Genomic DNA, 21,691 nt, shown 5'->3' with positions numbered 1-21,691 from the left:
CGCCATCGTTGCTGAGGCTTTCCTTGACGTGAAATCGCACATGGTGGAGGGGGCGAACACCCACTCTCTCGCCCCGTTGTGCGCTCATGTTTCTCTCCCCTCCCCCTCGCCCTACCCCTTTTTTCCGCCGACTGTTCCCGTAAGGTCCGCTGTTGCCCATTCCTGTGAGCGTGGGAGGCACGCCTTCGACACCGGGGAGTACACACCCCCGAGAAGCAAACGAAAACCGAAGAAAACGACGCCCGGCCGCAGGAGCAAGGGAAGGAGACCCACCTCTCTCGTGTGGTCTGCTCGCGTGTGCGTGTCTCCCTGCTTATTCTTTGCTGATAGGGGCGTCAGCGCCACCGACTCGACAGCAAGGTGTTCGCCTACATCTGCAACGCCGGCAGAGGAGAAGGATGGAGGACGTTACTGAGAGCCTCGCCGCGGCGTGGAAGGAGGCGATGAAGGGCGTGAGGGTCGGCTACAGAAAAACGAAGTCGGTGCTGAAGCAGATCCCGGTGGACCGCCTCAAGGCAATCTCGGGCACCGGCGGCGTCATGTCGCACGGCGACATTCGACGCTTCTTCCAAATGAAATACGGAGCCGAGGTGCGCAACGCCGAGGGAGAGCGCGTGGCGGCGGACGAGGCCAGCGATGTGGCGAGCTCCGATGAGGAGCCGCTCACCGACGCGCAGGTGCAGGAGAAGGTAGACAAAAAGTTCTTTGACAAGACGTACGACCCCGCCATATTTGAGCTCGAGCACTTGGACGGCTTTGCGTACACCGACGACGAAGCAGCAGGCCGGCTGATGCGCGAGGCCGCGGAGGGGAAGATGCGGGAACTGCGCCAAAAGTGCAACATTGTGAGCACAACGCTCAAGCGACGAGTGTTGGCGCATCACCACTCCTTCGTGAGTGGTACGGAGAAGATTCGCGACATCAACGACAGCTTGCTCATGACCTCGAGCGACTGCAAGAAGGCACGCGCGGCGATTCGTAAGTCGAAGGCTGCCGTGGCTTCGCAGGTGGCGTTGCTGGCGCAGCAGCGCACGAAGGAGAACGTGGAGGCGACGATTCAGCTGCTGGAGGCAATGCAAGCGATGTGTGGGAAGCGAACACAGCTTATGAACCTCATCTCCAGCGGCAAGGTGCATGAGGCGGCCGGCTTCCTGAAGCGGTATGGCCCCATCGACATGGAGAGCTCGCTGGCAAAGATCTACTGCATGAAGCCGGTGATGGCAGAGTGGCGCATGTACCGCGACAACCCCAAGAAGCTCACCGACTGCATCGAGATGGTGCTCACCGACTGCCTGACGAACAAGTTCATTGTACCGAGGTACCGCAACGCGCTTGAAGCCTCGCAGGACCTCGGCTGTGCCAGTCAGACGTGCGCGTTGGTGGCAACGCTGGTGTGGCGCGCGGCGATTCAGATTCTGTGCAAGTCCCTGACAGAGGTGTCGTTTGTGAAGAGCGAGGACGCCCCACTGGCAGACATTGCAGAGGGCATACACCCTGACTACCTCATCCTCGGCGTTCGGCAGATGGCTGCGAAGTTGATGGACTTCTTGTATCTCTACTCCACAGTAGTGCGGCTCCACGAAGAGGAACGCCAGACCGACTCTCCGTACGCCGGCTTGCACACTCAGGCGCTGCAGTACGTGCAGGACACAGGTCGTAAAGTCGGTCGTGACTTGGTCGAGAAGCTGACGGTGGTCCTCTCGAGCGCACGCCTCGCCTCGATCGACCCAGACCGTGTGCTGCACCTGTTCGTGGTGGTGAGTATGCTGACAGAGGCGTTCGGTGTGTTGGGACTTGAAAAGGCGGAGAAAGCCGCGGCCCGAACGCAGACCAAGGCGGTGCTGCTGCATCACATGCAGATGCACTTCCAGACACCCAAGGCTCACGAGGTTCTGGCCTTCATGGCGGAGGACGACTGGGTTGTGAGTCCTGTCTCTCCTCCGTCGCTGAACATGGTGAAGCCGCTGTCCCCCAAGAACTTCAAGAGCTTCATCAAGGAGGTGAAGCGCTACCTGCATCAGAGCACCGACGAAGGTTCCCTCGCCGCGGGGGCGATGCCGTTCATGGAGAACCCGTTCCTCACTCTAAAGATGCTGGAGCCTGCCGACACTTCCAGCCTTGTGCAAACGCAGAGTTTCGGTGCTTATTGGGCCACAGCGAAGACGGGCTGCGCGGCGGCCGCCACCGGTGACTCTGCGGACTCCATCGCCACGATGCGCGACGTGGGGACTGGCTTAGAGGCTGCGCCGGTCAGCATCCAGGACACGGCTACGCTTGCGTCGTCGGTGGACATGCCGCCCTCCGTCCTCACCTCCAGCGCCATTTCCGTCGCCAACGCATTCCTCGAGTACCAGGCCCGCATAGCAGTGCGGTTCCCTCCCTTGGCGGCGGATATCCTTGGCTGGTGCGAGGAGCTGCTGTGCCTCTACTTCTACACTGTCGTGGACAGCTTTGTGTCGGTGTCGCGCAGTGTGCCGATCGAGCATCAGGGCGACTTTTCCGCGAACGCGCAGCGTGTGTTGGCTGAGGTGCGCGCGGCAGGAGAGCGTGCGGTGGGGGCGGTAAATGGGCAGTACACCCCGAAAGATCATGCCCGGCATCTGAGCGGCGGTAGCGGTGTCGGCGTCGCTAACGCGACAACCTTTCGATTCCCGCCCGTCGTCTGGGGCCGTCTGTCCAACGAGTTCACGAGCGCCGCACAGCAGTTTGCCCTTGGCAACCGCACAGTGGCGTGCCAGTCGGTGCTCAGCCTCATCTTTCTCTACGAGGCCACCATCCAGACAATGAGCCCACTCCTTCCGGTGGCCACGGTGCAGTCCTACATGCAGCGGTGCCGTGTGCTCTACGAGGCGGCGCACGAGGTGCTGCATGTGTGCATCCACCGGTTGTGCCAGGCTACCTGCCCCATGGAGAGCGTTTGCAAAAGCATTGCGAAGCTGAAGAGCGGAAAGGACGAAGTGATGGTGAGCTCGTACGTGGCGCAGCTTGTAGGCAGCATGAAGGCGCTCAACGAGCGACGTGTCCCGATGCCGACCCCGGCTCTTGAATCGGTCTTCTTGCAGCGTCTCATCTTTGCCGCGCAGGCCGTGCTGGTACGGGAGTACAGCAAACTCTCCAAGAAGCGCATGAGCGATCTCTTCGTGATGCAGCTGCAGGTGGATATGCAGTTCTTTCAGCAGCAGGTCGCCTCCGTCTTTGGCAAGTCTTCGGTCGTTGTGCCCGACTACGTACTGCGGCTGGTGAAGGCGGGTTTTTTCACGGATGACAAGGCGCAGTGCTTGCAGTGGGTGCGCTCCAACCATGGCCTTTACTACATTGTGGATCTCATCAACTGGCTTGGGGCGTCTGATAAGCCTTTCATGCTACAGCTGGAGGACCTGCTGATCCGCGAGCTGAAGCACCAGGACATCCTCCCCATGGATGGCTTTGCTCTCTGAGAAGCCACCCCAAAGGGCAACACGCCGCCGTCGAGCCTTTGGTCCTCTTGCATGCGTGTGCACCCGACTACATTCTTGCTGGTGGTGTCGTGTGTATTTCTGGTGTTACCGTGGGCTGAGCTGTGTGCGTGCGTTGCGTGATTCTCTATTTTGTTTATCTTTGCTGTCTCGACGCGTGTTGCGTCTCCCAATCGCGCATCTCTCTCCCCGCCTCCCTGCGGGCAGAGAGACAGACGCATGACCCACCCCCTCGTTGGTGTGCCCACCCCCACCCTCCTCCGTCCGCTGCCGCCCCTACACGTGCATGACGCACAGGCTTCACTGCTTCACCAGGAAGCGAACCAATGTAGTGCGTGTGTATGAGGGGAGGGCAGACACCGTTAGCGTGTGTTCGCTTGTGCTGTGGTCATTGTTGTGTGACGACTCCTCCTGGCGCCGCTGTTGTGTCTTTCCCATTAGCCACCGCCTCTACTGGTGCCCTTGTCGCACTTATGCCCTCACTTGCGCGCGCCGCCCTTTCTTCTGCTGCTGTTCACGCCAAGCACTGAGACTTCCACCTCCGACATACCCTCTCCGGACCGCGTCAACGTGTCACGGCGTATCACACCACCTCCCCTCCCTTCTCTCTTTGTGCGCGTATCAATGGAGCAGAAGGACGGGAGGGGGAATTCTGCGGCAGAACCGCAAATACCGAGGATACACCAAACCTGTTGAACGCACGCGTGCAGCCGTGCATGCGCGACGCCTCTTTCTCTCGAGTCTCCTCTCCGATCTGAAGACAGCAGGGCATGCAATCGCGAAAGTAACCGCAGCAGGATAGGGCCAAGGGAGAGTGGTAGCAGCACCGTACTCTGGGCTTAGAGGGATGTGTAGGGGCACTCGGGGTGTTTTCCGTTTAACGCCCCCCCCCTGCGGTGCAGAAACACCTCAGATACGATGTGCTTGAGGGCGTGTGCATGAAGGGGTGAAGAGTTTCCCTTCTCCTGTACCTCGCTCTGTCCCATATACTCCCCCACCCCGAGGAATGGGACAGCTCCACGTCGCGTAAGTTTAAGTCACTACCTCCCCCCTCCTCGTACGCTGTCCGGGTCTCCACTCCTCCTGTGCGTGCCGTTTCCTCACCCGGCAGCCTTCCCTCTGCCCATTTACTCCGTTTCCCTGCTCCTCCCGTTCACTGCCTGACCACTGCCGGTTCTCCCTCTCCCCTTTTCCTTCCCACACACCCTGCCCACCGCCTGTGAGCGGCATGCGGCACAACGCAGGAGCGCCAAAGAGTCACGGCAACTGCAACCTCCCAACTGCCCTCTACGCATACGCTCGAGTGTGCATGTGTGTGTGCGTGTGCATATTCACTAAACGACTACCAACCTCTCGCGCCTTCACATCTTGGCCCCTGCTCCCCCCTCCCCCCTCCCCGTCCTTCCCTTGCCGCGCTGAGCGATGAAGCTAGTACTTTTCCTCGGCAGCATCGGGGCTGCATTGGGGTGGTCGTACTTGAGGCACATTCAGCTGCCCGTGGGCCCGTCGCGGCTCCTGTGGGGCGGCGTCGTGTTCGGGCACCGTGGCTGCCGTGGGGTGGCGGGGACGCCGGAGAACACGCTGGAGGCATTCCGGTACGCGGCCGCATCCGGGTGTGGCGGTATCGAATGTGATGCTCGCCTCACCAAAGACAACGAAGTCGTCATCTTTCACGACGCCTTCGTCAACGGCCACCTCCGCGACGTCCCTCCAACGCGCCGCATCGATGAGCTGACGCTGTTTGAGCTGCGCCAGTGCACCTTCACAGCCGACCCCACGGGAAAGGTTCGCGTTCCTACACTGGAAGAAGCTATCTTGTTCTGCCGTGATAACAACATGCGCATGCTGATCGAGGTGAAAGACTTGAAGCGAACGTACCTGTGCACGGACAGGGTGCTCGACCTCTACCGCCGCTATCCGGACTACATGTACGATCAGACCACACTTATTTCCTTTCACAGCGGTGCCCTTTACCATGCCAGGAAGGTGGACAAGCGAGTTGCAGTGTGCCAGCTGTACGCTGCGAACATGATACGCTCGTGGGCTGCGCTGAAAGTCGACACGCTGCCGTGGATACTGCGCTTCTGTCCGGCGTTGTGGGATTGCGTACTGCTCTTTGTGCATGAGAGGGTGATACCGTGGCTGACGGGGTCCTCCATGGTGGGGCCGTGCCATGATCTGTTCACCGAGGCGAGCCGCAGGCGGTGGGTCACGCGGAACATCTGCATGTACCTGTGGGGGTTCGAGCGTGCTGAGCAGTACACGCCAGCGATGCGGCAGCCGGGTGTGTGCATCTCGAGTGACGCATATAAAGACTTTGGAACACTGAAGCCACCGCCAAACTACGACATATTTGGTGATCGGCAGCGGGAGTTGGAGAAACAGCAGGATGCGGCACGTAAGCGGCTGCGCATTGGCAAGTAGCTGGTTCGCCACTGTGAAGCGTTGTGTGACAGTCGGTGAGCAGTGTTTGAATGAGTGAGGGGCAAAGCTGATGCGACTCGAGCTCATGACAATGTGGTGCAGCGCGTAATACGTACCCCCTCCCTCCTACCCCCTCACTCATCCCTGGAGCTGGGTTTGCTCTTTATGCTTTCCATTGTGGTCCCTCTTCCATCTTGCTTTGTGAGCGAACGACGAGACAGCGGTGCAGTCGCACAGCTGCACACGTGCAGTGCGATACACACCTGCACCGGCATATGTACTCAATGCAGTCATTAAAGTCGCAGCAATCTCCGGTCTTTGCCGGAACGAGAGGCCCTCTGTAAGGAGCTGCACCCCGATCGCGGCCCCCTCTGTGCGGGTGCGCCTGGGGGCTTCCTCAGGGCGTTTGTGCTGCGCGACATGTGTGTCTCTTAGTGTGCAGCGCGTGCTTGTGTGCCATCCTTCGCCTCTGTCCTTCTGCACATAGGCGTTGAGGTGAAAACACGTACAACAAAGAGGCACATGTATATGTGTGTAGCGGTAGCGGTGGTCGAATCACAAGTTCTGCCTCGGCGGTCGCGATGGAGGAGGGCTGATGATACCCCCTATGCTTCTTATGGACTGGAAGGCCAACCTTGCTTCACCGCCATCCCTGAAGATGAGACGGAGTGGGGGAACAGCGCGCTGCGTGTGACCATTTTGTGAGACCACGTGTCGTGCTCACCGAATGTGGTCATTTAAGTTGTCTCCCGGCGTGCATGCATTAGAGCCTTGCCCTTTCCGTTCTCCCTCCCCTCCACCTGTGTCGTGCTTCGTTTTGTTTCTCAATAACGCGAAGAGTCGCGCCTGCGCTTGTGCGGGCATCATGCATTCCTCACCTCACACAGCGATGCACGCTGACGCAAACATAAAGACACAGCAGCTCTTTCGACGAGGCAACAGAACCAAATGTCGGAGTGTGAGAAACTAGCATGCTATAGCGGAGAAGGGCAATGTGCGAGGGTCTTCAGCAGACCATATCCACTACACCCTCCTTATGTTTTTGGAACCTCACCGCAGTGTACTTCCTCACCTCCGCACACCCCCTCCCCCTCTCTCCTTAGCGGGCACCGCTGCTGCTGCTGTCGACGCCGACCAAAGGCCCCTCTCAATCTTCATCTCGCTTTGGCGCTACTTCGCTCTCGCTCTCAAACCCCTCTACGGCAGCGAGGAGGGTGCACAGCTCCACATCTGCGGCACCGGAGTCGCGTCAAGACCCTTATGCCCAAGTTGGGTGCCGGGTACCCCTTTGGGGTAGATGAGCAGCCGCCGCTGCAGTTCTTGCCAGCGCAGTGACACCCACCCATCACCAGCTTAGCCCCTTCTCTATGAGTGTGCACCCCCTCAGGTTGCACCTCATCCCTTTATCGCGGCTGGTACGCGGACAGCCTCACCACAGATGGCGGGCGCTCTCTCAGCGAGACGTACTGTTCTGGCCGCCACAACTTTGCAGGGTGCGTGCCGATGAACAGGCGGACGCGCTGGTTGAAGGGTTTGCCGCCGGTTCGAGTCGGGCCTTTCGCTGGACGGAGAGACTGCGCGCAAAGGTTGTATTCTCACCGAATGTGATCTCGTCGATCCGGAAGCGGAACGCTAAAAAGTCCCGCACTGTGTCGCCGCCCTGGCGCTGCGCAGTCCATTGCTGGAGACCCCGTGGTGGAGGGCCAAAGAAGCAAAAGACGCGTGCTAAGGCTTTGCGCCATCAAAGTGTGGTCTCAGTCTGGCTTCTTGCTACGTTCGTGTTGCGTTGTTGCTGATGTGCGTGTGCATATCTGCGCTCTTGTGTGTGTTGGTGCACATTCGTCGCTGCTCTTTCTCTTCATATTTTCCGTATATTTCAAACTCGCTCTCTCTGCCTGTGCCTGTGTATCCGTGTGAGTGGGTGTGTGGGTGTGCTGCTTACGTGCCTTTGTGCCCTGACTGTGGCCCCCTCCCCCCCCACTACCACCACCACCACCATCGCGCACGGTGCGCTGCCTCCTGTCCCTCACTCTCCCTGTCCTTTTCTTTCAGTCGATGGGAGCAGGCGATGCATTTGCTTTCTTCCGTCTCAGCGGTGTGCAGTGCGCGGTGAGGGGAGGCGGTGGAGATAACTGACCGAAGACGAAGTGGAAACCAAAGGGACGTAACGAACAAAATTGGCGAGCGCAGGAGAAGTGCTGTTTTGAGGCAGGGAGGGCGGATCAAAAGGGCAGCGACGGTGCTCTCCTGTATGTGAGGGGCGGGGGGGGGGGGCTGATGGGGATGGAGAAGACGAACAGTGGGGAGCAGATGCGGGGAGCGATCACGGCACCCGTGCTGACGTCTCCCTCACCACTTCATCTCTTTTTGTTCTCTGCGAAACGTAAATGCTGTGCTCCCTCGAAAACAGCGAAAGTGTCTTGATCCACCGAATTCCTGTGGCCGGTGTGGACGGAGGAGGAGGTGAGCGGCGATGAGCAATGTTGGGGTCCATTATGTGCCCACCTGCACCTCTGGCAGGCAGGGAGAGGGGGATATCTACGTATCAGTGCACTTGAATTCCGAAGCCTCTTGGTGTGTGGACTTGGGCCTTCTTGTTTGTACTCGTGCTCATCTCTGCACACCGACCTCTACACGCATTGTAGTCGCTGCACCGTCAGCAGCAGCAGCAGATCATTGCAAGTGGCTTGTCCAATGTGTGAAGATACACACGTGCACACACAACTCACACGCTCGACACAAGGAGCAGCGCACATCCTGCGTGAGCCTTTCTTCACGTGCATCGTCTACCTCGCTTTTTTCGTATGCGCCTTCTCCTTGCATCTCTTCTCGTTTTCTTTTCCCGTCCTGCAGGTTGTTGAATGTACCTCCACCTCTCCCTCGTCATTACACGCAGATACACACACACACACATGTGCATGCATAGGCAAACCATCGTTGCACATCCCTAACCATCCTCATCGCCAGGTACCACGTCACTTCGTTGGAGCTACAACAGCGGCTGCAACCAGGGCAGAGCGTGTGCGCTGCCTTCGATCAACCCTTTTAGAACTTGTGCCCCCAAGCGTTGACCACTTTGTTTTCCCCACTAGCACAGTGCGCTGACTCTGCCTGCATTGACTCTGCCAGTCAGCACAATGGGCCACGCCGTCAGCCGCAAAACGTCCCAGGCGAGGAAGCGGGAGGCAAGGATGAACACTAACGAGGCACCGTTGCTCATCACGGCTGAAAGGGGTGCGCCGGTGGCCACTGCGGCGCACGAGAAGCAGCGCGAGGTCGACTCCCAGGAGGGTCTCACAGAGGAAATGATCGAAGGGCTGACGCGTAGCAGTGTCGGCAGCACTCACAGCAAGGCAAAGGACACGGTCAAGGACTGGATCACAGCGGCAAACTACTTCGCGAAACACAACACCGACGCCTTGAATCAGCACGAGGAAAGCATGCGCGCCCTCGCTACTATGCAGACTGCGAAGCACGAGCTCCGGAGCTTTAGAAAGCCGGATCTCCGTGCTTCCTCTAGGCCCAATGACTTGAGGAACCATGTTGCGATCGATATCACAAGGTAGCACTCCTGATCGGATGGAGCGGAGCGACAGCAGCAACGAAAAGTGGAAAAGGGGGAACGATGTGCATGTGGTGATAGTCAGCCTATCCATGCATGTCTGCGCCGGTGTGTGTGTGTGTGTGTCGAGAGAACACGGAAGGGGTATAGCCGTATTGTCCAGAGGTGGGGTTCTACTTGGTTTCGGCCAGCAGGTCGGGAACGATGTTTGACCAGCGTCCTCGCGCGCATACTTCATTACCCCCCCCCCCGCACACACACACCCGTCACCCGACTCCTTTACCTCGTACGTCCTCCATCCTTTCTGTGTGTGTGAGCGGGGGTGCCATGGAATAGTGCTGTCTTTGGCGTCAGTGATGCTTTACCCGGTCTTTCTCTTTGCCGCTCTCTCTCTGTATGTGTGTTGTAGACGCACATGGTGAATGGGGTGGCACAAGCTCGCTTCTTTCGCCTCCCTGTGTACCTCCCTCCCCCTCCTGTGTGTGTGTGCAGCGCCTTTTCACTGTTCGCCCTTCACCTCTTCCTTCCTCTTTTGTATTGTAGTTGTGGCCCCTGACCTTGGTCTCGTCAAATGCGCGGCTCGCATGACACGTGCGCGTGCGGTGATGCGGTGTCCTTCTGTCCTGTCCGTCTCCCTCCCTCTGCTCCGTCACTCGCACTCGCAGGCGCACCGTGGTTTTCCTTTCCTCACCACTTCCGTCCCTTCACCCCCGCTGTCTGTCTCTCTGTTGCACCTCGGGTTGTTCCTGTGATGCATGCTGTCGTTGTCGGTGTGTCTCTTAGAGTGATCCGCTCTACAGAACCCCCTTGTTTCCCGCCAAGCGCACGCACCCCCCTCCCCTCACATCTATCTGTTCTTTGCAATCCTTTCTCTATGGCGTGTGTGTGCACATGCATTCTCGGAGAGCATCCCTGGACTACTCTACAAGCTTCTCCGCAACACGTATACTGTACCCGGACGCACACACTTGTGCACTGCCCGATAGTAGCACAAACACGTAAATTAAAGAAGAGCAGGAAGTAGAGGGGGGCAAAAAGGCGCACATACACAGGTGAATACAGAGAGAACGCGTTCAGCTTGACTTCGCCGTTTGAGACTCCCATTTTTGTGCCTGTGTGACTGTCTTCACGCGAGCGCTTGTGGTGTTATGTGCGTCTGCCCGGCCTTCTGACCTGTGTTTTCTGTGCTGCGCACAACTATTCAGGGTGGTGTGGGGGAGGGGTCGCCGCCAATTCCACTCCCCGCAGATGCGTATCCCTCTCTCTTGCTCGACAGGTGTGTCTTTGCTCCGGTACTGCTACCGCCTCCTCCTCGTTTCCTCCTCATCATTGGCCGTCTCCGCGTTTACTTGCGAGCTTCGCTTCCTCCCCTCTCCTCCCTTTGCCGTTGCGTGTTTCCCTTCATCGCCTTTTCGTCTCTTTGTTCTTGACGGAAGGCGGCCCTTTGCCGTTGATACCGACCTGTGGACTTGCCGGTGTAGCGGGGCGAGCGTATGGTGGACGTGTGCGCCCGTGCTGTATGTAGATATATGTATATAGGTACATATATGTGTATGTATGTGTGTGCGTGTGGTGCAGAGCGCTGCATTGGTTCATCCTCGCTGAAGCAAAACGCGCACACGTGCGTATGCCTGACAAGGTCTGCATATGGCATGTGTCTTCCTCCCTCACGATGCTTGCCCGTCCCTCCTCCCTCCCCTCCCTGTGTGCATTTTGACGTGTGTGTGTATGTTGTTGCTTTTGTACCATTCCTGGGTCTGTGTATTCGCCTCTTCTTCTGTTTGTGTTTTGTGGTTCCGTCTCCCCCCTCCCCCTCCCCCACCTCCAAGAGCTGTATTCTGGTGTCAGCAACAGAACACGTAGAGAGCATGTATGTCTTGGCCGGAGAGCGTGCTCTCCTTACCTGCCTTCGTCCATTCCTGCTCCTTTCCGGAGTCGCTCCCAATTCGGTGATGGCGCATTTTTAGTTTTCGCTTTCACCTCCACTCCACCCCGCCGCCTGCTTGCCGCTCTTCCTTCCTGACATACTGTGCTCCTCCCATGGCTCGCTTTGTCTCTGCCCCCTCCCTCCGTCCCGCCCCTCTCCCTCTCCTATCGCCGGTCTTCCGCTCCAATTTATGCACCCCTGCGCGTGTGCGTGTGTGAGCGCGCGGTGATGTTCGCCCCTTTTCGCCTTCTGCCACGTTCTCTCGCTGCAATTTTTCTGTTTTGTTTTGGCTGCTGTGGTGCCCTTCACGGTCTCTCTGTGTATGTGCGTATTCATTTTTCATCCAAAGCTGGCGCTGCACTGGTGCTCCAGAGGGTGCCGCCGCGTGTCTCCGCTTTGCCTATGTGCATGTATCTCTCTTCTTCTCTTGGTTGTACAATCTCTGAGCTCCACCCACCGCCCCTCTTCAGTGCCGCCACGGTGCGCCTTTGTCGTTGGTGGGCCTTTTTTCTTTGCATCTCTCTCCCTCTCGCTTCTTCGTGCACGGGGTCCAAAAGGGCGGCGCTGCAGGGGAGGCGATTCACTGCGGGATCGAGTGGGCGGGAGGGAAGCGAAGCAAAGAGAGAGGCATCTCATGTATTGCCCTACGTCGTCCTCCCCGCTCTCTCGCCTGCGTTTTCGTTTCGCATGCATGTATCTCTCTTGATATGCGTGCCCATGAGTCAGCATTTTCAGGCCCCCTCCCTCCCTCCCTCTCCTTCGGCTCCGGACCGTGTTCGTCGACCTCTGCGTGCCTCCTTGTTCGTCCCATTATGCTCCGTGCAATCTCTCTCCCTGTGTACCCCTGATGCGCCCTTATCCTCGCTGGTGTATTGCTTTGCTCGAGGAAGCGGGGAGGAGGAGGCGATGCCGTAAAGGATCGGCTACGTCGATATGCGCGGAAAAGAGGCCTTCAGACAAGAAGCAACGCGCTGTCTACCACCGCACTGAAGGCAACGGTTAAGGGGTGATCATGTTGACGTCGCAGCGCTACCGCTGCAAAGGTAGTGCTCCACCTCTCACATCTCCATGCAGCTTGCACAGACCCTCTGCGTGGGATTCACCTCTGTCTGTGTGAGCGCCGTTCGGTCCGTTCATTTGTTTCCTCTTCCGCGTGTGTCCGATTTTCTCTGTCGCACACACAACGTGAGGTCACACGCCACCCATCGCGTGGTGCGAAGCATCCGTCGACACACGCGCCAGGGCAATGCGCCGCCTCAGCCATCGGAGCATGGCGTCGGCCTCAAACCCTCCACCCACCCACCCACCCGCTTCGCGGCGGCTCATGCGCACCCCTCGCCCCAGTGGGCAGTGTGAGGGCCGGCGGAGCCGCGCTCGAGTCACGCCGACACACTGCCTGGTCATGTGGGCGGCGCACAGGCGTGCTCGCCGTCGCAGGTCGCTCCGACGCAGCGCCCGTCCAGGACCTGGCCGCCGGCATTAGTGGTGGTGCGTCGCTCTGACCTCCCCTACCTTGTAGGTGCTTGGCCCTGTCACCACGCGACGTGGCTTGGCATTGGCAGGGTTAGGTGGGGGCTGCTTGGCGTCCGCCCACTGAGTGGGGGCGCCGTGCCCTGAGATGCCATGCGCTGTATGAGGTGCGTGCGCGTGCATCCCCCCTCCCCCCGTCGTCGGGGACTTATCTCCGCTGTCAACGCAAAAAAATCAGTGCCGAAGGGAGCACACACACACAATTTGCAGGTCGGACGCCTCCATTTACTTCCACCCTCCTCCTCCGTCTTTCCGCACGTCATTCCTCTCCACCTGCGCAATGTACAAGCGCACCCACTACGCCGCAGAGCCCCTCTTCAAGCCCGTTGCTTTTCCTTTTCTGTACTCTCTCTGCTTAGTTGCGTCACCCGGCATCTCTGTCCGCTTGTGGGTACGCTGAGGGAAGCACAGCACGGGGCGATTGCGGGCATCCTTGGTGGCACAGGAGGAAACAGCTGTCACTTCAACACCGATTGACTGCATGCGTGTGTGTGTCGACCCAGAGCCCGTCACCACCACTACTCCTCGCTCGTGTTTCGGTTCGGCACGGCTGCAACGCTGACAGAAGCACGCACAAGCCCTCACTGGTTGATCTCTAGCTGCGTGCCACTATCACGTCAACCCTAACCGCATCCCCACCGCGTGTATCATCCTCATCGACTGCAGCGCCGATAATGGCGTCCTCATCCTGCTCGCCCTACGGGCACTCCACATCCACTCGGGACTATCTCTTCCGGTCCCTCTACCTCCGGCGCGAGATGTTACTCCTCACCACCCACGGCATGGATTCTGCGTTGACCCCGGCAGAGGAGGATAAGGACGAGAGGCAGCCAAGCGTCGCAAACTCGGTAGAGTCGGCGGCCAGTACACTGCGAGACGTGTTGCTTCTGCCGCCGCTCTACTGCTTGGATGGCCTGTCGCTGACGCCGTCCGTCAACGAGGAGCCGGCCTTTGGGGTAGACCCGATGCTCACGCCAGACCACGCGTGGAACGGTCTTGTGCACGTGCGCTCGTCCTCCTCGCCTTGGCACCGTGGCTGCTTCGCCTTCTACGTGTACTTCCCTAGCCGGTATCCCTTTGAGCCACCCATCATCGAGCTCACTGGACCGTTTCGGAGCCACCCGCTCGTCCAGGAGCGCTGTTTGCAGCATCTCGACGAGCTGAGTGGCGCCGCCGATCACCTCTCCGGGATTTCGTCGTGTGCCGCGCAGCGTGACAGCCCTGTCAAGGGCGCGTCCACAGCAGCGCCCTCGGAACCGGTGAAGCGCGTCTTTGTACCGTTCGAGGAGGTGTACTCCACCATCGACCCCATGCGGGTGTCTGTCATGACGGTGCTAATCCGCCACATGCGGCTCATCTTCCTCCCTGCCGAGTGGCCCTCCTCGTGGCGGTCACCATCGATGGAGGCTGATCGCGACTCTGGCGGGGTGAACCGCGTCCTCGCACGCCGCGATGTGGAGCGGCGCAGTGTGACGCAGGAGGTGCTGCTGCTGAAGCCGTTTGAGCAGTATCTTGGCACCGAAGTGATGCAACACTTCCTCGACGTCTGGAAGGCGAGTGAAGGCGATGCGGGTGACGGCATGACGGACACCGTCACCGGCGACAATGCAGGCTGGTACACTCGTGAAGTCCTTCCGCACCTCCTGCACTCTTGAGCCGCACGCAGAGACGTGCGCCGGCGATGATGACAAGAGGAGGTCGATGTATTCTTGTTGTTGCGTCCCTTGGCCACTACCATGTAGCTGCGCGGCGTTTTTCCGTTATTCTCGGTACGGGCGTGCGTACGTCTGCCCTGTTGCGCGTGTGGCCGTCATTAGCAGAGGTACACACGCACCGCCCTCCGGAGGCGTGAAGGAAGCAAACAAAAGGAAGCCTGTGTTCTCTCTCTCTCGTAGTGGTCTGTTTGTGCGCCTGTGGGGGGGGGCTCAAGAGCGCAACGTGCATCGTGTTTTCGCGCTACCTTATTCGCGCTCGCTCGCTATCTCCGTCCTGTGTATGGCGTGCGGCTTCTCACCCGTTACGCATCCCCGCCCCTGGCTTGCGATGGCGCCTACATGACTCCCTAGATGGACAGCAGCATCCTAAGGCCATCCTTCTCCTCCGTGCAGCTCTGCCCCTGCCGGCGATACATCCCGACGCCTTCTTGCTTTTCGTCGGCCCTCCCTCGTCCCCCACTCCCTCCCTTCCTTACCTTCCATGCCTACCAGGAAGCACAACACACAGCAGCTAATCAACTCGAAGCGCCTCACTCGTACCAGCATCGGTATCTCTAGCACTGCTGCCTCACCACCTTTTTAGCATAGCTAGCACTTCGTCACTGCCACTCCTTTTCCAGCTTCAGACACGCCCGGCAAAGCTTTTCAGCCAAGGTGCCTGCGTGTCTGTCTGTGTCTGCCTGTGTGTGTGTGTGTGCGGCACAGCTTCCCCAACGTGTACACGTGAAGGCACTCCACCACACACGCACAACTTTCCCTTTCTCTCCCTCTTCGGTTGTCTTGTAGATCCGCCCTGCTCCTCCGCCTTTCCTTTCCTGTTACAAAGTCACTCATCCACGCGTGGGAAGCTTCCTCTCCTTCCCCCACAGCGCGGACACAGACACTCTTCTTATTATGTGTTGCTACGTGCCTCTGCCGTCTCCTCATCACTCGCGGATTGCCCTTGCCTTTCTCTCCTCAGCCCCTTCTCGCGTGTGCGTGTTTGTCGCTGTTTTGTGTTGTTGTCTCGGTGACACCTTGCAGAGGCGTTACGTGGTACACACGGCACTGGTTTTCTTCTGCCCATTCTCCCGCCTATCCTCCCCGCACCGCTGCTCACTCCCCCACATCCCCATCGAAGATTCCTGCGGCTGTTCCTATTCTTGTTCCTCCACTGTGGACATTCCGCGTGCCTGCTCTTGTGCGCTTGCGTCGGTGCAACGCGCTTCTCTGGTCTTCGGCACTGACTCACGTACTCGAACACCATGCACGGCGGCGGCAACAACAGCGGGGCAGCAGCGCGGCTGCAAAAGGAACTCGTAGAGGTGATGATGAGCGATGCCGAGGGCATCTCCGCCTACCCGGAGGACGACAACCTCTTCCGCTGGATCGGCAGCGTCAAGGGCGTACCGAGCACGCCATACGAGGAGCTCGAGTACAACTTGCTGCTTGTTTTTCCACCCAACTACCCTTACGAGGCGCCCACCGTCACCTTCACGACGCCGTGCTTCCACCCGAACGTAGACACGCGTGGGGCCATCTGCCTCGACATCCTCAAGGAGAAGTGGTCGGCCGTCTACTCGGTCAGCTCAATCTTGCTGTCTATCCAGAACCTACTGAACAACCCAAACAACGAGTCACCGCTGAACAACCATGCTGCGCAGCTCTGGCACGACAGGGAGCAGTTCACCATCGCTGTACGGGCCACCCACGGTGGAGCGCCAGGCGCTTAGACGCGTGCTTGCCGCTACGTGTTGCGTGTGTGACTGAGTCGGTGGTTTGTTGGGTCCTAGAGATTTGTGTATTCTCCACTGATGCGACGGTGCGTGCGACGACGTTTGGTACAGGGGAGAGGGTAGGTGGCCACTGACGGATGTCCACCGCGCTAGTACGGCTGCGCGCTGGCAGCGGCCTCCTCCCTCTCTCCACAGAAAGCCAATGCCCTGCGCATGCCTTCCATGAACTAACGTCACTGTGTGCGCACGTGTGTCCCATCGCGTGTGCGCGTGTGGTTCACGTGTCGGGGCTTTACATGGGCGTATATGTATCTGCGGTGGTGTGTACACAGCGGTGCGCGCAGCACGTGTTGGCATGCACGTCCCTAGTTGGCCGGCAAGCAGGTGAAACCGAAAAGTACGGAAAGAAGAGGGGTGATGGTGTGCCGCTTCTCCTCCGCCTCTGGTCCGCCGTCAAGGCACCCGCGTGGCCTGAGAGCGCACCGACCTTTGGGTGCTCGAGTGCTGCCAACATGCGGGCATACGTCTATTTTCGCCTTTTTGTCTTCTCTTCGTCTCTGTACGGGTAAGCCCCTCTCCCCTTCCGCTCAGCATATCGCTCCTCCTGTCTACCTCTCTCGCCTCACCTCCTGTGCACATGCGTCCGTGGGCGTGCGTGTGTGTGTGTGTGTGTGTGTGTGGAGCGGACATCCTCCCTCTGTCTCTGTGCCTCTCCCTCTCTCGCAGTACTGCATACTGTCTCCCTCCCCCTCTCTCCTTGCCTTTCTTGGTGTTACGCAATGACGCACCACCACCACCACCACCCACACACTCCACAGCAGTTTGGCCATCATCATCTTTGCGCCTCTTCTCTCTTCGCTGCCTGGGACATCCACGGCGCTCTCTCGGCCCGCTGCACGTTTGCTTCATCTCCTGCTCTTTTTCTCGCTACCGTGGAGGAGGTTGGATGCGGTGAGCTGAATACCGGCGCAGGTACACGTACGAAGACGCAGGGACAAGGCTGCAACTGTACTTGCAGGTGGTTGTCGCTCACAGTTGCCGAAGCCCGCATCGTTGCTGTCGACAGCTGTTTCTCTTTTTATTATCTCCCGCTTTCACTCCCTTACTTTTTTTTTCGGATCCCTGCGGAGTTTTGTGCTCTACGCAAGCTGTGCTTGCGGGTGTATGTGAGAGAGTTGCACCTCTCCCCCTCCCCCTCCCTTTATACACGCCTGGTCGCTCTTCTTTAGTCCATCGCTTCGCTTTTGTGCTCCGTTTTTCCACTTCTTGTATCTCTACTCTTCCACATCGGGGCCCCCACCCCACCCTTGCACGCACACGCACACACAGACGGAGGGGGGACATCGACAGGCCTGCACACATCCATAACCTTTCGAAATTTCTCGAATGGCACGCACGTAGGTGCGGTATATGTTTGTTCTCCCGCTTGCACTTACGTGTGTATCACTGCTAACCATCTCTTGCTCTTGAGCGTCCACGGCATACCTCTCATGCGCTCTCTGTCTCCTTCATATTCGAACTAGCAAAACGTCTTCTCGGTGCCACGGTGCGTACCTTGCTCGTCAACACCTGCCGTTCTTTCTTTCCTTTTACGTGCGTCTGATACTCGGCTGAGCTTCCCGCGCGCACGCACGCACATCAGCGCTCCGCTCCGTCTCCCATTATATACAACCGACTTCTCCCTCGACTCCGCAAAACACACGCACGCCTCTTTCACTCCCACTATACCAGAATGAAGAGCGTGCAGGCAGAGCGCGATGAGCTACTGCTGTATGCGCTGCGACACCCTCCGCCAAACGTGAGCCTCAAGCTACCAGACGGCTGTGCATCGCTGGAGCGCGTCGACCTCACAAGCTGCCCGAGTCCCACTGCCCTCTACGCCGAGGCCGAGAGAGCAGCGCAGCATGCCAAGGGAAAGAAGGTGCCAAAGTTCGAGCTCGACTTGACGAAATGCTTCACCGTCATCGGCAGCAGCGGCGGCGGCGTTCAGCGACCCAAAAGCACAGCAACGACGAGCCACAGCAAGCACTCGAGCTCCCCTTCAGAGCTGCCAGCGAACAAAGAGTCTACGCCGGATATATCGAATGTCAAACGCGGGCCGTATTCTGCCATGGATGACAACAGCCCCTCACCGCCTATAGCGGCGAAAGACGACAGCTCCCCTTCGCCCGATAAGCGCGGCGACAGCGGTACCCCAAAACTGGCGGCATCCGAGCAGTCGCCGCCGCACCCTGTGCAGCCACCCACGGGCGCTAACAACAGCGCAGCGCAGGAGGCCAACAAGGGGCTTTTGGGCTACCTCATAGGGGCCTTAAAGGGTTTGGGCAACGTCGAGGGAACCACTGCTGCCCCTGATAGCGCGCGGCGGGGGTCCAGCAACTCTGCATCGACGACGAACGATTCTCGCGCCTCCACGGCTTCGAAACGGCAAGGCACGCAACCCGCCGGCGCGAAGGGCAGCAGCACAAGCAGGATTCTGACGTCTATGTGGAAGCCGCTGTCCTCCTCCATTCAAGGTGCGCGGCAGGCTTCCCCTCTGGCGAGCCTCCCAGGGGCTGCCAAGGAGGAGCCCAACGTGTCTGACGTGGCGCGGCGGATAGAGCAGATGCAGATCCCACTCTGCGGCACCACCCCGGGCACCATCTCCTCCAATATCGCGACCCAGTTTGGCCCGGTCTTCGACGCCGCCGCACGGCAGCGCAAGATGAGCGAGGAGGCGACAGCGGCCGCCCTCAGCTTCCCGCGCCCACCGCACATCCAGCTCTGCGAGGTACTCGACAGCGCACCTCTGGCGCCGTTTCTTGACATTTTGCCCATCTTCGCCTATGAGAGCCTGCTCCTGGCCACCGGTGTGCTGCTCACCCAGAAGCGAGACAAGCACGCGCAAGAGCTGGGCAACGTGTACCGGCGCGTTTTCAACATCACGGAGGAGCAGCACACGCGGTCGCTGGCGAACGTCACACCTCCCGCCCTGCGGCGGGTGCTTGACGATGGGGACGCGGTGACAAAAGAGGAGCGCCGGCGGTACCTCTCCGAGCTACGCCCCAATGCGTCCACGTTCCGCTTGCTCTGCGACAACTCCGACGATGACGATTTCGTGAGCCGCGCGGAGCAGCTGCAGAGCGTCATTGAGCGGTACCCGGACTTGCCGGGCGACACGCAAGTGCCGTTTGCCATACGCGCAATGGTGTTCGCCGCCTGCCTCATTCCGCTGTACCACCGGGACCTCAGCACCCTCAGTCCCATCTACAGCGCGAAGGACGTGGAGGGCTGCCTGGCGGCGCTGCGAGAGTACTTCAGCATCCTGCCACAGACCGAGCACTTTTGTCACCTGCATGCGCAGCTGCTGGCCAGCGACAAGGGCGGCAGCGTGGAGGCGCAGGCGGTGTTTCTGAAGGACTTGGCGCGCTACATCAGCCACTACAGCATTTCCGGCATCGCTAACGCACCGCTGACGCCGGCGGTGAAGTACGCCTATTACGTCATGCAGGAGACTTTCTGCTTGGCAGCCGTGCCGATGCCGTGGCTCGACTCCAGCTTCTCAGACGACATGCAGCGCAGTGCGACGGCGGCGTTCATCGAAACATGCCTCGCCCTGCCGCCGTGCATGCTGAGTGCGATGGTGCTCGTCGAGGATTTGCCGGTCCTGCCCCCCACATCGAGCAGCGAGGACATCCTGTTGGCGCTGATGGAGGTCTTCGTTAACTCTGGCGTGTTCCGCAGTTACGCCGAGCTGGAGGACGACAATACGAGTGTGCAACACCTCTCCGCCACGACGTTGTTCCAGATGGTCGGCAACAACCTTGACACGAAGCAAAAGGCGTACTGCCAAATGCTCACCCGAAGCTTCCCACTCGCACCCATGCTCATCGTGCCTGGCCGGCTGCGCATCGGTGCCTACATCCTTCTCATGCGGCATTGGGGCGGCCTCTACCCTGGTGCCACCCAAAACGTGCCCAAGGACCACAAAGTATCGCTTGATGCCTTCCTCGACTACTTGCTGGACGGTTGCAACGGCAAGCGGCGCACAAGTGAGAGCAAGACGCTGTGTGTCCTGTTGACACGCGCCACGCAGAAGTACCTAGCTCCGCTAGACACGCTGGCTCAGTACGACGAGGCCGCACACGTGAAGTTTGCGAAGCAGCTCATGGAGGAGATCTCGCTGCCGTGGGCGGATACGGTGGAGTGCGCGAATGCGCCATTGGGTGATGTAATGCGGTATGTACAGGCCGTCTTTGGCGCTCCGCGGCCGCCACCGCTCGGAGGCAATCCGGCGGCCCAGCAGTACGCCCGCATGTGCAGTTGGCTCGACCTCGTGACGGCGCTGATAGGGAAGTGCCTGGAGGGTTTTCCCACGGTGGCCGCGGCTGCCCCGAGTGACAAAATGCCGGCCCTCGCGGCCGAAAGCGAGTGCGTGGGCATCGCATGCGCGAAGCTGTGGAGGTACCCGGGGCTGCTCCCCAGAGGCGTGCACCGCCTGCACACCCTGGTGCGGGTGCAGGAGGGCTTCGAAGAGTGTCTCGTGCGCTCGCGGCAGCAATACGACCTGGTGCGACGTGTGACAGGTGCGCCGTCGGTGCCGACAGACGAGATTACGGAGAAGATCTGGCGCAACCTGTACAGCGCCATACTGAAGCTGTGCAACAGCCTCAGTATTTACATTCTCACGCGGGACACTGTCAAGGACTTGATGTCCAAGTTCATGCAACTGGATGCAAAGCAGTACAAGTCGATGAAGCGTAGCGCCACCAAGTTGGAGAACTTACCCATGCCACGCCTCTACCCCGCTCTGACGATGCAGCGCATTCTCGACGAGGTGCGTTGCGCGTTTGATCGCGTTCGCGAAACTATTAATTTCGAGCCGGCGGTGCGTCAGCTGCGCTACCGACTCGGCCACTACTTCACTGCGTGCCTCTTCGCCGTGTATGTGGATGGACAAGAGGTGTTTCTCAGCCCGGCTGATGCACCGCTCATCCTCGCCGACCTCGACGCCGTGCGTGCCTTCTTTTTCGATACGAACGCGGACAACCAGGGCACCCCGCCCAAGGAGGAGGACCGCTGCAACACATTTGAAAGCGCAGCACAGGCGTTGCGTGTGTCCAGCGCGGAGCTGCTGGAAAAGCTCTACAGTGTTGTGCAGTACGTCATGACAAAGCCGTCTTCTGAGCTAGTCACTGGCGGTGCTGGCGTGCCGCCGCTGCACACGCTGCCGGAGTGCTCCGACAACTCGCCGTGGTGCCAGTACGTTGTCCGCCGTGTGCTGGAGCACCGCAAGGATTTCAAGAGCAGCATGTGGGAGAGCTATAAGGCACGTGTGCTGGCCAAGTAGAGAGCGCCTCTCTCTCTACATGCGTCGAGCTGCC

General features: G+C 59.4%; 6 protein-coding genes across 6 annotated transcripts; all 6 read left to right on the top strand.

The window, feature by feature from the left end:
* Nucleotides 1-398: 398 nt before the first annotated feature.
* LMXM_24_2170 (conserved hypothetical protein) lies at nucleotides 399-3,437 on the top strand (the record flags this gene model as incomplete). The annotated part of the gene is made up of 1 exon (XM_003875986.1): nucleotides 399-3,437. The coding sequence occupies one exon, from the start codon at nucleotides 399-401 to the stop codon at nucleotides 3,435-3,437; it is 3,039 nt and encodes a 1,012-aa protein (XP_003876035.1).
* A 1,440-nt stretch (nucleotides 3,438-4,877) lies between these two features.
* Nucleotides 4,878-5,879, top strand: LMXM_24_2160 (conserved hypothetical protein; the record flags this gene model as incomplete). The annotated part of the gene is made up of 1 exon (XM_003875985.1): nucleotides 4,878-5,879. One exon carries the CDS (start codon nucleotides 4,878-4,880, stop codon nucleotides 5,877-5,879), a length of 1,002 nt encoding a protein of 333 aa, XP_003876034.1.
* A 3,137-nt stretch (nucleotides 5,880-9,016) lies between these two features.
* On the top strand, nucleotides 9,017-9,445 carry LMXM_24_2150 (hypothetical protein, unknown function; the record flags this gene model as incomplete). The annotated part of the gene is made up of 1 exon (XM_003875984.1): nucleotides 9,017-9,445. One exon carries the CDS (start codon nucleotides 9,017-9,019, stop codon nucleotides 9,443-9,445), a length of 429 nt encoding a protein of 142 aa, XP_003876033.1.
* Nucleotides 9,446-13,572: 4,127 nt separating this feature from the next.
* LMXM_24_2140 (conserved hypothetical protein) lies at nucleotides 13,573-14,553 on the top strand (the record flags this gene model as incomplete). Its single annotated transcript, XM_003875983.1, has 1 exon — nucleotides 13,573-14,553. One exon carries the CDS (start codon nucleotides 13,573-13,575, stop codon nucleotides 14,551-14,553), a length of 981 nt encoding a protein of 326 aa, XP_003876032.1.
* A 1,304-nt stretch (nucleotides 14,554-15,857) lies between these two features.
* LMXM_24_2130 (putative ubiquitin-conjugating enzyme e2) lies at nucleotides 15,858-16,325 on the top strand (the record flags this gene model as incomplete). The annotated part of the gene is made up of 1 exon (XM_003875982.1): nucleotides 15,858-16,325. The coding sequence occupies one exon, from the start codon at nucleotides 15,858-15,860 to the stop codon at nucleotides 16,323-16,325; it is 468 nt and encodes a 155-aa protein (XP_003876031.1).
* A 1,735-nt stretch (nucleotides 16,326-18,060) lies between these two features.
* LMXM_24_2120 (conserved hypothetical protein) lies at nucleotides 18,061-21,657 on the top strand (the record flags this gene model as incomplete). The annotated part of the gene is made up of 1 exon (XM_003875981.1): nucleotides 18,061-21,657. One exon carries the CDS (start codon nucleotides 18,061-18,063, stop codon nucleotides 21,655-21,657), a length of 3,597 nt encoding a protein of 1,198 aa, XP_003876030.1.
* Nucleotides 21,658-21,691: the final 34 nt, after the last annotated feature.

Source organism: Leishmania mexicana, chromosome 24 (genome assembly GCF_000234665.1).
Source record: "Leishmania mexicana MHOM/GT/2001/U1103 complete genome, chromosome 24".
In the NCBI taxonomy this organism is placed as follows: Eukaryota; Euglenozoa; class Kinetoplastea; order Trypanosomatida; family Trypanosomatidae; genus Leishmania; species Leishmania mexicana.
Note: the sequence above shows the minus strand (reverse complement) of the source record. Positions and strands in the feature narration are given on the sequence as shown.